This window comes from Mandrillus leucophaeus, unplaced genomic scaffold, assembly GCF_000951045.1.
Source record: "Mandrillus leucophaeus isolate KB7577 unplaced genomic scaffold, Mleu.le_1.0 Scaffold12, whole genome shotgun sequence".
In the NCBI taxonomy this organism is placed as follows: Eukaryota; Metazoa; Chordata; class Mammalia; order Primates; family Cercopithecidae; genus Mandrillus; species Mandrillus leucophaeus.
In genome coordinates this window covers 2,640,871-2,655,428 of record NW_012100320.1, presented here as the reverse complement: position 1 = coordinate 2,655,428, position 14,558 = coordinate 2,640,871, and the positions used below count along the sequence as shown (strand labels likewise).

General features: G+C 44.1%; 2 protein-coding genes across 2 annotated transcripts in view; one reads left to right on the top strand and one right to left on the bottom strand.

Annotated features, from left to right (window-relative positions):
• ZNF609 (zinc finger protein 609) overlaps positions 1 to 14,558 on the bottom strand; it is a 232,395-nt gene that overhangs the window by 114,471 nt on the left and 103,366 nt on the right. The gene's annotated exons all lie outside the window — the stretch shown is intronic.
• The window catches only part of LOC105530441 (40S ribosomal protein S2-like), a 3,023-nt gene continuing 266 nt past the window's right edge, over positions 11,802 to 14,558 (top strand). The window contains exon 1 of the mRNA XM_011968003.1: positions 11,802 to 12,605. Within this exon, the coding sequence (XP_011823393.1) occupies positions 11,813 to 12,605 (793 nt within the window). The 5' untranslated portion in view covers positions 11,802 to 11,812. The remainder of the gene's footprint in view (positions 12,606 to 14,558) is intronic.

The window sequence follows — 14,558 nt, the reverse complement described above, 5'->3', positions numbered from 1 at the left end:
TCTGGGAGTCGGTTCAGTATCAACCTATTCTTACAGTTCTTCTAAAGTAAACTGCTGATGGAATATTTCTTTAGTCTTTTAAGAGGGCAGGGTCATGCTTCATCCTTAATATGTGTATTCATGATATCAAACCCCTCAAACCTCTCCTAATCTTAAAAGTATTAAATTTTTACGTCTTCCTCAAACATAATACTTGATTGACAGTCAAGGAGTTCCAACACAAAACTATTAATATATGGTGAGAGAGCAAACACCAACCCTTCTTATCCACTCAATTATACTATGAAATGAGTTATGGTTGAATCATCAGAATGTTCTGGAATGTCCGGGTACAGTGGCTTACACCTGTAATCCCAGCACTGATGGAGGCCAAGGTGGGTGGATCACTTGAGTCTAGGAGTTTGAGATCAGGCTGGGCAACATGGTGAAACCCTGTATCTACAAAAAACAAAACAAAACAAACAAACAAAAAAACAAAACATTAGCCAGGTGTGGTGGCACGCACCTGTAGTCCCAGCTACTGGGGAAGCTGAGGTGGGAGTATTACGTGAGTCTGGGAGGCGGAGGTTGCAGTGAGCTGTGATTGCACCACTGCACTCCAGCCTGGTTAAGATAGCAAGACTCTCTCAAAAACAAACAAGAGAACATTCTGGATGACTCTTATTTCTCCTAGAACAACTCGATTTTTCAGACTATGAAAGGCCAGATTACCAGAATTTCACTGCAGCATGAACATTTTTGTGTCAATTAGCTATAACTTAAAACATTATTTTTATTTTATTTATTTATGTATTTTTTTGAGACAGAGTCTTGCTCTGTTGCCCAGGCTAGGGTGCAGTGGCATGATCCCAGCTCACTGCAACTTTCGCCTCCTGGGTTCAAGTGATTCTCCTGCCTCAGCCTCCCAAGCAGCTGGTATTTCAGATGCCCGCCACCATGCCCGGCTAATTTTTTTTTTTTTTTTTTTTAGTAGAGGAAGGGGTTTCACCATGTTGGCCAGTCTGGTCTTGAACTCCTGACCGCAGGTGATCTGCCTGCTTTGGCTTCCCAGAATGCTGGGATTGTGGGCCTCGTGAGCCACCACGCCTGGCCAACTTAAAACATAATTTTAAATGCTTGAACAGAATTATTATCATTATTATTTTTTTGAGACAGAGTCTCACTTTGTCACGCAGGCTGGAGCGTAGTGACGCGATCCCAGCTCACTGCAGCCTCCACCTTTTGGGTTCAAGCAATTCTCATGCCTTAGCCTCCCAAGCTGGGATTACAGGCACCTGCCACCAGAGCTGGCTAAATTTTTTGTACTTTTAGTAGAGATGGGGTTTCACCATGTTGGCCAGACTGGTCTCGAATTCCTGGCCTCAAGTGATCCATCTGCCTTGGCCTCCCAAAGTGCCGGGATTATTGGCGTGAGCCACCATGCCCAGCTGAATAGAATTATTTTGAACAAACAAACCACTATTCATTTGACCAATTAACTATAAATGGATATTTAAGTTGTCCTAATTTTCACTTGTATAAACAAGGCTGAGAGAAATATCTTCTTCTTCTTTTTTTTTTTTTTTTTTTTTGAGGCAGAGTCTTACCTCTGTTGACAAGCTGGAGCGCAGTGGTGTGATCACAGCTCACTACAGCCTTGACCCCCAGAGCTCCAGTGATCTACCTGGTCTGCCAAGTAGCTGAGACCACAGGCACATTCCACCAGGTGATTTAAAAAAGGCTGGGTGTGGTGGCTAACGCCTGCAATCCCAGCAATTTGGGAGGCCAAGGCGGGCGGATCACCTGAAGTCAGTTCAAGACCAGCCTGGCCAACATGGTGAAACTCCGTCTCTACTGAAAATACAAAAATTAGCCAGGCGTGGTTGTGCGTGCCTGTAGTCCCAGTTACTTGGGAGGCTGAGGCAAGAGAATCACTTGAACCTGGTGGGTGGAGGTTGTAGTAGGTTGAGATTGTGCCACTGCACTCCAGCCTAGTGACAGAGCAACACTCTGCTCAAAAAAAAAAAAAAAAAAAAATTTTTTTTTTAGTAGAGATAGGGTCTCACCATGTTGCCCAGGCTGTTCTCAATCTCATGGGCTCAAGCGATCTACCCACCTCGACCTCCCAAATTGCTGGGATTACAAGCATGAGCCACCACGCCTGGCTGAGAGAAATATCTTTGCACTTGTTTCACTAGTTTCATAGGGTAAAGTCCTACATATAAGCAAGTAAAAGGGTATGCACATTTTAAGACTTTTTTTAAAACATTTGTTATAGAGACAGGATCTCGCTTTGTTGAGGAGGCTGGTTTTTTTTTGTTTTTTTTTTTTGAGACAGAGTCTCGCTCTGTCACCCAGGCTGGAGTGCAGTGGTACAATCTTGGCTCACTGCAACCTCTGCCTCCCAGGTTCAAGCAATTCTCCTGCCTCAGCTTCCTGAGTAGCTGGGACTACAGGCACGTGCCACCACACCCAGCTAATTTTTGTATTTTTAGTAGATACGGGGTTTCACCATGTTGGCCAGGATGGTCTCAATCTCTTGACCTCATGATCTGCCCACCTTGGCCTCCCAAAGTGATGGGATTGCAGGCATGAGCCACTGCACCCGGCCTCGGAGGCTGGTCTTGAACTCCTGGACTCAAGGAATCCTCCCACCTCAGCCTCCCAAAGTGCTGGGATTATATGCATATGTGAGCATGCCTGGCCTTTTAAGGCTTTTTGATACATATTACTCAACCAACTTCCAGGCTTTCTGGAACTTAAAGAAAACTCTATGGTATTGCCTACATTTCCAGAGTAGTTTATTTACTCTTCTCGGGACCTTTTTAAGGTATTATTCAGAAATGTACAAAGTTTTCTACTTTTGAACTTATTTGTCTTTATCTTCAAGGGATAACATTTTGTGCTTGTTTTCAATGCCAACAAACAACAAATGGTTATGGTCAGCACAACCATTAGCTTGTAAACTGACATTGAAAGCTACTGCTCTTATCTTAAGGAGATCTATACTGATTTCTGGATTCCTTTCCTGGGTTACATGACTACTCAAAACCCAGATAACTTTTATATATATATATACACACACACACACACACACACACACACAAAACTATATATGCATGTATATGTGTGTGTGTTATGTGTATGTAAAATAAATATATATTTACTCTATATAAAGGCCAGGTGGGTCACGTGTGCAATTCCAACACTTTGGGAGGCCGAGATGGATGGATCATCTGAGGCCAGGAGTTCAAGACCAGCCTGGCCAACATGGCGAACCCCATCTCTACTAATACAAAAATTAGCTGGGTGTGGTGGCGCATACCTTTAATCCCAGCTACTCAGGAAGCTGAGGCAGTAGAATCGCTTGAACCCAGGAAGCAGAAGTTGCAGTGAGCTGATAACGCGCCACTGCATTCTAGCCTGGGCAACAGAGTAAGACCCCTTCTCTAAAAATAAATACAGAGCAAAGGGAGAAAAGAGATCAATTTATCCCATACGCTCTCTCCCCTACTAATATGTATGACTTTATATTTATCCACAGATAATATTAAAATAGTTCCGACCCAAACACTTCAATACTGAGCACAATCTAAATCCCTCTTAAACCAGGCCAATAAAAGGCTAGATTTCCTAGCACACAGGTTGGGAGTTCAGATTTCTAATCAGCAAGTAGTCAGCAGCCAGGAAAGATTTAAGTTCATAAACGAGGACCATGTGCAGTGTGTTTTTTTCTTACTTTCTCCATCCAGCCCAAATTCAGCTCTTCAACTTTCTAGCAAACTTTAATGTTTTAGCTTTAATCACAACCAGTATGATCAACCATGCCACATCTAATTTTTTACCAGTATCCATTAGTCTCAATTTTCACTATTGCTTATCTGTGAATACCATCAAGAGCTTTCCAAAAGTATCGAGTTTTTCCTGCCAAATCTCTATAATCTCTGTAAGTGTCTGGGTCTGTTTATAATATGTAAAAATTTTTAGCCATTTGATTTATAATTTTAATCTTATAGAAAGAAAAATCTCACAAAAAAAGTATATCCCTGAGAAGCTCCATAGATGTGGACTATTTTAGGAAGAAGTAGAGGAGGGCCTTGGTTCAGAACAGATGAGATAAGGAAAGAAAGACTATTCAAATAGAAGTAAAGGGGATGAAGATAAATAGGAAGTAATGATTATGACAAATGGACTTTGAAGAGAGCCATCTTGGCTTTAAACAGATCCTCCACTACTGACTGTACAACTTTAGGCAAGTTATTTAACTTCTTTAAGCCACAATTTTCTCATTAGTAAAATAAAAATTATGCTAGTATGTATTGCATAGAGTTATTGCAATAATTAAATGAAATATATAAGAAGCATTTGGTATTGTTGCCTGGAACATAGTCTGATAAATGCTGCTGCTGCTACTGCAGTTTCTGTTGTTATTAAATGTGCCCTAGGGATCCTCCAAAAGGGCTTCATCCACTGACTTTTATCTCAGAACCATGATTAGCCTCATATCAGTAGTTCTTTTCATGCTAAGAACAGGTCAGAAGTGGACTACTAAACCATCAATTAAAAAAATCAGTTGAGTTCTTCTTCTTTTTTAGCTTCTTAAGACCACCCTTATTTCAGGTTGGAACATGTGCACACAAAGCAGGGACATCCTCCACAATTCTTGTACCAGTCTACGCTGGGCTCCATCAGAAGAGCTAAAATGGAACTAGCTAGTGTTCATTTGAGCAACCCAGGACCAAATTCAGGAGATAAAGTCCCCAAATAACATTCTGATGTGTAAACCATCTCCCCTATTTGGGTAGCTGAGACATTTTCTTGGTTGTACTATTAAGACTGAGGGCCACAGCCAGGTGTGGTAGCTTATGCCTATAATCCCACCACTTTGGAAGGCTGACATGGGTGGAAAACCTGAGGTCAGAAGTTTGAGACCAGCCTGACCAATATGGTGAAACCCCATCTCTATTAAAAATGCAAAATTAGCCAGGCGTGGTGGCACATGACTGTAATCCCAGCTACTTGGGAGGCTGAGGCAGGAGAATTGCTTGAACCCCGGAGGCGGAGGTTACCATTGCACTCCAGCCTGGGCAACAAGAGTGAAACTCCATCTCAAAAAAAAAAAAAAAAAAAAAGACTACAGGCCAAGCATGGTGGTTCACCCCTGTAATTCCAGCACTACGGGAGGCTGAGGCAGGAGGACCACCTGAGCCCAGGAGTTTGAGCCTAGGAGTTTGAGACCAGCATGGGCAACAAAGCGAGATTCCATCTCCACAAATAACAAACAAAAAACAAGACTGAGAAAGACGTTGCCATCATCTCCAGTAGTCTCTACAGCCTTCCTCTTCCCCTTCTTTTTAAGGTCTCACTCCACTGCCCAGGCTGGAGTGTAGTGGCTTGATTGCAGCACCTCACTGCAGTCTCAACTTTCCGGGCTTAAGCGATCCTCCTACTGGCCGGGCACAGTGGCTCATGCCTGTAATCCCAGCACTTTGGGAGGCCGAGAGTTTGAGACCAGCCTGACCAACGTGGAAAAACCCTGTCTCTACTAAAAATACAAAATTAGCTGGGCGTGGTGGCACATGCCTGTAACCCCAGCTACTCGGGAGGCTGAGGCAGAAGAATCACTTGAACCTGGGAGGCAGAGGTTGCAGTGAGCCCAGATAGTGCCATTGCACTCCAGCCTGGGCGACAAGAGTGAAACTCCGTTTCAAAAAAAAAAAAGAGAGATCCTCCTATCTCAGCCTCCCAAGTAGCTGGGACCACAGGTACCCGCCACAATCCTTAGCTAATTTGACCAGGCTGGTCTCAAATTCCTGGTGGGCTCAAGTGATCCTCACACCTCGAACTCCCAAAGTGTTGGGATTATAGGCATGAGCTACCCCACCTGACCCCTCTTCCCCTTCTTATAGAATAAATGGCATAATCCAAGAGCACAAAGTTTCCCCAGTCAGATAAAACTGGTCAGCAGGTGACAAATCGGTAATAATCCTGTAATTCTCTAAGGAAATGGAGAGAAAGCACTAAATCTCCACTTTAATGAGGCATTTGGCTAATCACCTATCTGATAAGCAACCTATGGGGGAAAAAATTGGGAGGGACAGCTTCTAATGGAGGGAAATACCTATAATGCAAATACTTTAGCTGTCTTTAAAAAGATTCGGGAGGTCTCTCCCAATCTGCTCCTACCCTTCCCTCTATAACAAGTAGACCTTAATTGTGCAAAGGAAGCTTTCCTGGCTTCTATTATGGTTTTCTAGCACCTTCAAGATATCTAGACATTAGTTGTGATCACTTAAGCTTTCTTGGCCTCAGATGCCTTATAAGATTAACAAAATGTCAGAATTGTATTCTCTCTTCTAAATTCTAATCCTTTTTTAATTATTTATTTATTTATTTATTTTTTAGACGGAGTCTTGCTCTGTCGCCAGGCTGGAGTGCAGTGGCACCATCTCGACTTACTGCAACCTCTGCCTCCTGGGTTTAAGTGATTCTCCTGCCTCAGCCTCCCAAGTAGCTGGGACTACAGGCGTGCTCCACGATGCCGAGCTAATTTTAGTATTCTTAGTAGAGAAGGGGTTTCACCATGTTGGCCAGGACGGTCTCGATCTCTTGACCCTGTGATTCACCTGCCTTGGCCTCCCAAAGTGCTGGGATTACAGGCGTGAGAAACCGCGCCCAGTCCTTTTGGTTTTTTTTTGAGACAGCGTCTTGCTCTGTCACCTAGGCTGGAGTACAGTGCTGTGATCTCAGCTCACTACAACCTCTGCCTCCCAGGCTCAAGTGATCCTCCCACCCCAGACACTTGAGGAGCTGGGACTACAGGTGCCTGCCACCATACCTGGCATTTTTTTTTTTTTGTAGAGACAAGGTCTCACTATGTTACCGGCTGGTCTCAAACTCCTGAGCTCAAGCAATTCTCTGGCCTCAGCCTCCCAAAGTGCTGGGATTACAGGCATGAGCCACCACACTCAGCCCTAATCCTATCTAAATACAAACTGGTATGACCATCAAAAGCAGCTATCCTTAACAGCACTACTATTAACTTGAGTTTTATTACCTGTATCCATCAAAATGAGAATCTCTACATTCAGACAGGCATTTTCACTGCCAAGTAGGAACCTCTTCAAAATGCTAGGACTTAGATAAAAGCAGCACCTAAACCCAATGATTCTGGATTGACATCAGGCTTAGGGTCCAAGCATGATAGGTGTTGAAAAAAAAAAGTCACAATTTTTTTTATGAATGCATGTAGAGACAGAGTCTCACTATGTTGCCTAGGCTGGTCTCACACTCCTGGCCCAAGAGATCCTCCTGCCTCAGCCTCCCAAAGTGCTGAGATTACAGGTGTAAGCCACTACACCTGGCTGAAAATCACAACTTTTGAGCCCCACAGAAATATGTGTATTACAAATATAATACACCCAGTCTCTCACAATCATTTTTAAAAAAAGAGCTAACGAGAAATTAAATAAATCAAGCCAAACTGCAAGAATGGAGGGAGAGAGCATTATATATCAAAAATATCATCTTTGCATTTCTAACAAGTACATACAAAGGACATATATGTCTCACCCATCCTATATATATATATATATATATCTTTTTTTTTTTTTCCCTGAGACAGAGTCTTGCTCTGTCACCCAGGCGGAGTGCAATGGCGCGATCTTGGCTCACTGCAACCTCTGCCTCCTAGGTTCAAGCGATTGTCTTGCCTCAGCCTCACTGGTAGCTGGAATTACAGCCGTGTGCCACCACGCCTGGCTAATTTTTGTGTTTTTAGTAGAGGTGGGGTTTTGCCCTGTTGGCCAAGCTCATTTCAAACTCCTGGCCTCAAGTGATCCACAGTGCCTGGCCTGATAACTTCTTTAGAGACTCTACTATCCACATTCGTTTTCAGAAAAATTAACCTGGAGACACCACATTCATAGACAATCAGGAGTAATTTTCCTTTGTAACACTTATCTCAGGCAGAAGAGCTATTTTTATAGTGTTTCCTTACCAGAATAAACTGCTGGAAGTTTCATGAAGGAGGGTATTCCCTCTTTCATGACTCCTAAAGGTCTCCTTCAACACTCTATACCAGGGGTTAACACTGTGCCTGATCACAGGAAGTACTCCATAAATATTTTTCGAGTATAATCAATGAATACTTTTGAAAATCTAATTAGGTTTACTTTTACTAGTCTCTGCACAAATGCAAGAAAATACACAAATACACCACAATTTTCCAGAAACTTGATGTTTCATCCCTTTTTATTATGCCCTTTGAACTACTGTCCCAGAACTTAATAGTTACTTCAGGATTTATGCAAAAAAAAAAAAAAAAAGTACTGAAGCCCTACTACTAGTAGGTACTGTGCTGCTAGGTACTACAGATATGCCACTGTCAGATAGATACAGTTTCATCTAAACAATAACCAATCCATATATAAAGGAAGATGGCAAGATAGGATTTTTTCCCTGACCTCTTTCCACACTGAGATGTACAAAGACAAGGCTGAGATTTCAACAACTGGTGGGTGGCAAGATCCACTTTAGAGAACAATGAGCAGATATTTTCTTCAGATACTCTAAACAGATAAACTAATTCTTTTAGTTTTTGCCATCCTTGTGAGTTAAATTATGTCATTCTCAGTTCTGTAGAGTAGCCTCTCCTAAAACATTGATTAAACAGCAAAGCATTTTCCTTTTGGATCCTCTTCTAGAAAGCAACAGGCAGAGATAACAATTCATAGGAAGAAAAGCTACAAAGAAAAGAAATTATTATCTTAAAGAAAAACATCATTATTCTGGAAATAAAAGACAAGAGCCACAGGTTGCTACATTATAGCTGTCTCTCTGTATGAAATATATGGGAAAGGTTAAAACTAGAGACAACTAATTAAAAAGCATATATGATGGGTCTAATAAATTTGAGAAGTATTTTGTTTTACTGAACTCAAGATTTTTGCTGTCTTTAATTGTGTTCCAATACTGTAATAATCAATATTCTACCCAGTATTCCCATAAAGCACTGGTCCCCAACCTTTTTGGCACCAGGGACCAATTTCCTGGAAGACAATTTTTCCACAGACAGAGGGGGGTTGGCGGGAGGGGGGATGGTTCAGGGATATAACTGTTCCACCTCAGATCATCAGGCATTTGTTAGATTCACATAAGGAATGCATAACTTAGGTCCCTCTCATGTGCAGTTCACAATAGGGTTCCTGCTCCTATGAGAATCTAATGCTGCTGCTGATCTGACAGGAGGCAGAGCTCAGATGCTAATCCTTGCTCAGCTACTGCTCACCTCCTGCTGTGGGGCCAGGTTCCTAACAGGCCATGGACCAGTACCAGTCTGTAGCTACAAAGGCCACAGTAGAAAATGTTGCTGATACTCATTGTCAGCTCAAGTTATTCTTTTTTTTTTTTTGAGACGGAGTCTCACTCTGTCACCAGGCTGGAGTGCAGTGGCACGATTTCAGCTCACTGCAACCTCCGCCTACCGGGTTCAAGCAATTCTCCTGCCTCGGCCTCCAGAGTAGCTGGGATTACAGGCGCACGACGCCATGCCCAGCTAATTTTTTGTACTTTAGTAGAGACAGGGTTTCACCATGTTGCCCAGGCTGTTCTCGAACTCCTGAACTCAGGCAATCTGTCTGCCTCAGCCTCCCAAAGTGCATGAGCCACCATGCCCGGCTTAATAGTTATTCTTTTTTTTTTTTGAGATGGAGTCTGGCTCTGTCGCCCAGGCTGGAGTGCAATGGCGCAATCTCGGCTCACTGCAAGCTCTGCCTCCCGGGTTCACGCCATTCTCCTGTCTCAACCTCCCGAGTAGCTGGGACTACAGGAGCCTGCCACCACGCCCGGCTAATTTTTTTGTATTTTTACTAGAGATGGGGTTTCCACCATGTTAGCCAGGATGGTCTCGATCTCCTGACCTCATGATTCGCCTGCCTTGGCCTCCCAAAGTGCTGGGATTATAGGCGTGAGCCACTGCGCCCAGCCCCCAATAGTTATTCTTTATCTCCTTTCTTCTCCTTCCTCTCTCTTCTTTATGCCAAAGTTAAGAAATCAAAGATGGTGAGTAGTAGAATTAGGTAGGACATGAACAGGACAACAAACTCCCTTCAACATGAACTTTGCATCTATTGTCTTCTTTGAGAACTAACTTTAACTTCTCCTTGAATACTGAACAAGGTCATCAGTTAACTAGCCTTCACGAGGTGTATTTCCTTTTATACATTATTTCAATTTAAAAAATATATTTCAGGCCAAACGTGTTGGCTCACACCTGTAATCCCAGCACTTTAGGAGGCCGAGGTGGGAAGATCCCTTGAGCCCAGGAGTTTAAGACTAGTGTGGGCAACATGGCAAGACCCCATTTCTACAAAAATAACAATTAGCCAGGTATGGTGTCACATATCTGTGGTCCCTGCTACTCGGGAGGCTGAGGTGGGAAGATCAGTTAAGCCTGGAAAGTGGAGGTGGCAATGAGCCATGATCATGCCCCTGCACTCTAGTCTGAACAACAGAGGAAGACTCTGTCTCAAAAAACAAAACCAAACAAAAAAACAAAAAGTAAAAAAAGTAAAAAATATATTTCACAATGCTTTAGAATCAGTCTCCTTCTGTGAGTCACTGTTTATGGGACAAGAATTTGTTACTCAGAATTTTGAAGTAATAAAGTCATGCTTGAGTCTGAGTTTGGATGGCATGAGAGCAAAAGTCAATGAGCATTAACTGAGGTTACTGAGTGCCCAGTTAGGTGTCAGCTAGCTAGCCACACTGGAAACTAGTCTAGAGATTTACAGATAAAACTAATTTGTTACTATATTCACAGGAAATACATAGGGACATTTACCAAAAAAAAAAAAAAAAAAAGATATCTTCACCCAGGAAAAACCATTAACAATTTACTACAGAATTTTAAAGAAACAAAGCAGAAATATACCTCAGATTCAAGTTACTAGCTAAAGACAACAGCAACAAATACATATGTCCAAGGCTACCCTCAGCATAAGACCATTGTGAATTAGAGACGCTGCCTTCCTCAGGGCTAAACAAGTTCAAGGCACTGTGAATCAAGCTCAGGTTGGATTTTTTTTTTTTCCCCCAGAGTCTGGCTCTGTCACCCAGGCTGGACTGCAGTGGCATGATCTTGGCTCACTGCAACCTCTGCCTCCCAGGTGCAAGTGATTCTTGTGCCTCAGCCTCCCGAGTAGCTGGAATTACAGGCGTGCATCACCACGCCTAATTTTTGTAGTTTTAGTAGAGACAAGTTTTCGCCATGTTGGCCAGGCTGGTCTCAAATTCCTGACCTCAAGTGATCCTCCCGCCTCGGCCTCTCAAAGTTCTGGGATTGTAGGCATGAGCCACCACACCAGGTCCAGGATAGATTTTAACCCTTCATTTCAAATACCTTAAGCAGGGCCCCCTCTTTGTTTTTTTTGTTTGTTTGTTTGTTTTCTTAGAGAGCCTAGTTCCTTATTTATTTTTTTATATTTTTCAAACTAGCAGCCAGGCGTGGTGGCTCACGCCTGTAATCCCAGCACTTTGGGTGGCTGAGGCGTGTGGATCACGAGGTCAAGAGATTCAGACTATCCTGGCCAACATGGTGAAACCCCATCTCTACTAAAAATACAAAAATTAGCTGGGCATGGTGGCATGCGCCCATAGTCCCAGCTACTCAGGAGGCTGAGGCAGGAGAATCGCTTGAAGCTGGGAGGTGGAGGTTGCCGTGAGCCGAGCTTGCACCATTGCACTCCAGCCTGGGCAACAAGAGCGAAACTCCATCTCAAAAAAAGAAATAAAAATAAAAATACTTCTTCTCCGAGAAAACACCTAATGGCGGATGACGCCGGTGCAGTGGCGGAGCCTAGTGGCCCTGGGATGGGGAACCGCGGTGGCTTCCGCGGAGGTTTCAGCAGTGGCATCCGGGGCGGGGTCGCGGCAGTGGACGGGGCCGGGCCAAGGCCATGGAACTCGCAGAGGCAAGGCCGAGAATAAGGAGTGGATGCCCCTCACCAAGCTGGGCCGCTTGGTCAAGGACATGAAGATCAAGTCCCTGGAGATCTACCTCTTCTCCCTGCCCCTTAAGGAATCTGAGATAATTGACTTTTTCTTGCGGGCCTCTCTCAAAGACGAGGTTTTGAAGATTATGCTGGTGCAGAAGCAGACCAGTGCTGGCCAGCGCACCAGTTTCAAGGCGTTTGTTGCTATCGGGGACTACAATGGCCACGTCGGCCTGGGTGTTAAGTGCTCCAAGGAGGTGGCCACCGCCATCTGTGGGGCCATCATCTTGGCCAAACTCTCCATTGTCTCCGTGCGCAGGGGCTGCTGGGGGAACAAGATCGGCAAGCCCCACACCGTCCCTTGCAAGGTGACCGGCGGCTGCGGCTCTGTGCTGGTGCGCCTCATCCCTGCACCCAGGGGCACTAGCATCGTCTCAGCGCCTGTGCCCAAGAAGCTGCTCATGATGGCTGGTATCGATGACTGCTACACCTCAGCCCGGGGCTGCACTGCCACCCTGGGCAACTTCGCCAAGGCCAACTTTGATGCCATCTCTAAGACCTACAGCTACCTGACCCCTGACCTCTGGAAGGAAACTGTATTTACCAAGTCTCCCTATCAGGAATTCACTGACCCACACCAGAGTCTCCGTGCAGTGGGTCCAGGCTCCAGCTGTGGCTACAACATAGGGTTTTTATACAAGAAAAATAAAGTGAATTAAGCCTGAAGAAAATAAAAATAAAAATAGAGACGGGGCTGGGTGCAGTGGCTGACCAGGCGTGGTGGCTCATTCCTGTAACCCCAGCACTTTGAGAGGCTGGGTGGGTGGATTACTTGAGGCCAGGAGTTTGAGACCAGCCTGGCCAACATGGTGAAACCCTGTCTCTACTAAAAATACAAAAATGAGCCAGGGATGGTGGCACATAACTGTAATCCCAGCTTCTTGGGAGGCTGAGGTGGCAGTTTTGTAGAGATCAGGCCATTGGACTCCAGTCTGTCAGTCAGGTGACACAGCAAGACTCTGTCTCAAAAAATAAATAAATAAAAATAAATAGATAATAAATAAATTAAAATACAGACTGGGTTTTGCCATGTTGCCCAGGCTGGTCTTGAACTCCTAGACTCGAGCAATCCACTTCCCTCAGCCTCCCAAAGTGCCAAGTCAGAGATCCTAGTTCTGATCAGGAGGGAACCCTCTTAAAAGGAACACCCTGTACAACTGAGGGTGAGTCGCTCTACTTATACATTCCCCTCTTTTCTCTTTTAAAACCTTGTTAAAATGAAACCAAATGAATAAAAATTGGCATAAATCCTTGAGGACAAAGAGCAAGAGAGAAGAGAATAGCAGACAAGAGATGTGAAAACCATTTTGGGAACTGGAAAGCAGATGGATAAACGTTAACTTAGAGACCAAAAAAAGATGAAACCTAAGCCTATAAAATTGGTAGAGGTGAAACTATGTTAGCAAACACTCAAAACCCAGGAAAAGATCAGCAATCTGTGGCATCAAGTACTCTGAAAAGAGCATAGGGTTCAAAACAGGAAGATCGCTCAGAGTCCTAAAAGATACAATCAGAGCTCTAGATCATCTCCACTACCCAAGGCAGCCTCCTCCCACCTCCCCTACCTTCACGATTCTAGCACAAGTCTGAACATTTACTCAGAATATGTTGAACAGACAGGCTGGGTACTCACCCGCACCATGCACAACTACGAACAGAGATGAAGTGCAACACTGACAGCAACAGTCAAACACAAACCCCTTTTTGCTCCCCTGGGCTATGAGAAAGCAGGCAAAAGATGGGTTGATTCCTCTGAGGGAAAAATGACTTGCCTAAGACAAAAGACCTACAGATGCTGGAAGGTGGATAATCCCTCATCAATGGTTAATCAACTCCTATAGTAAGGGCCACCAAATGACAAGCCCCACCAATGAAAACAGAGCTTCTAAAATAGGACTATCATATCTCACTATTTTATTTTATTTTACTTATTTTATTATTTTATTTTATTTTTTGAGATGGAGTCTCGCCTGTCGCCCAGGCTGGAGTGCAGTGGCGCGATCTCGGCTCACTGCAAGCTCTACCTCCCGGGTTCATACCATTCTCCTGCCTCAGCCTCCCGAGTAGCTGGGACTACAGGGGCATGCAACCATGCCCAGCTAATATTTGTATTTTTAGTAGAGATGGGGTTTCACTATATTGGCCAGGCTGGTCTTGAACTCCTGACCTCGTGATCCACCCACCTTGGCCTCCAAAAGTGCTGGGATTACAGGCGTAAGCCACTGCGTCTGGCCGGACACATCTCACTTTTAAATACAAGAGGATAATCAAGAATGACAAGACATTTGATAGAAACCCTCTAATAACGAGTGGAAACGAATCAAAGAATGAACTTGTAGCAAATAGAGACCATGCAGAACAAAAAGGACTTAGCAGCTAGTAGTATACATGAAAAGAACTCCACGTAAAAGCACATCACAATAAAATTTCAGAATATTAAGAATTAGAAGGCCAGGTGCGGTGGCTCAAGCCTGTAATCCCAGCACTTTGGGAGGCCGAGACGGGTGGATCACAAGGTCAGGAGAT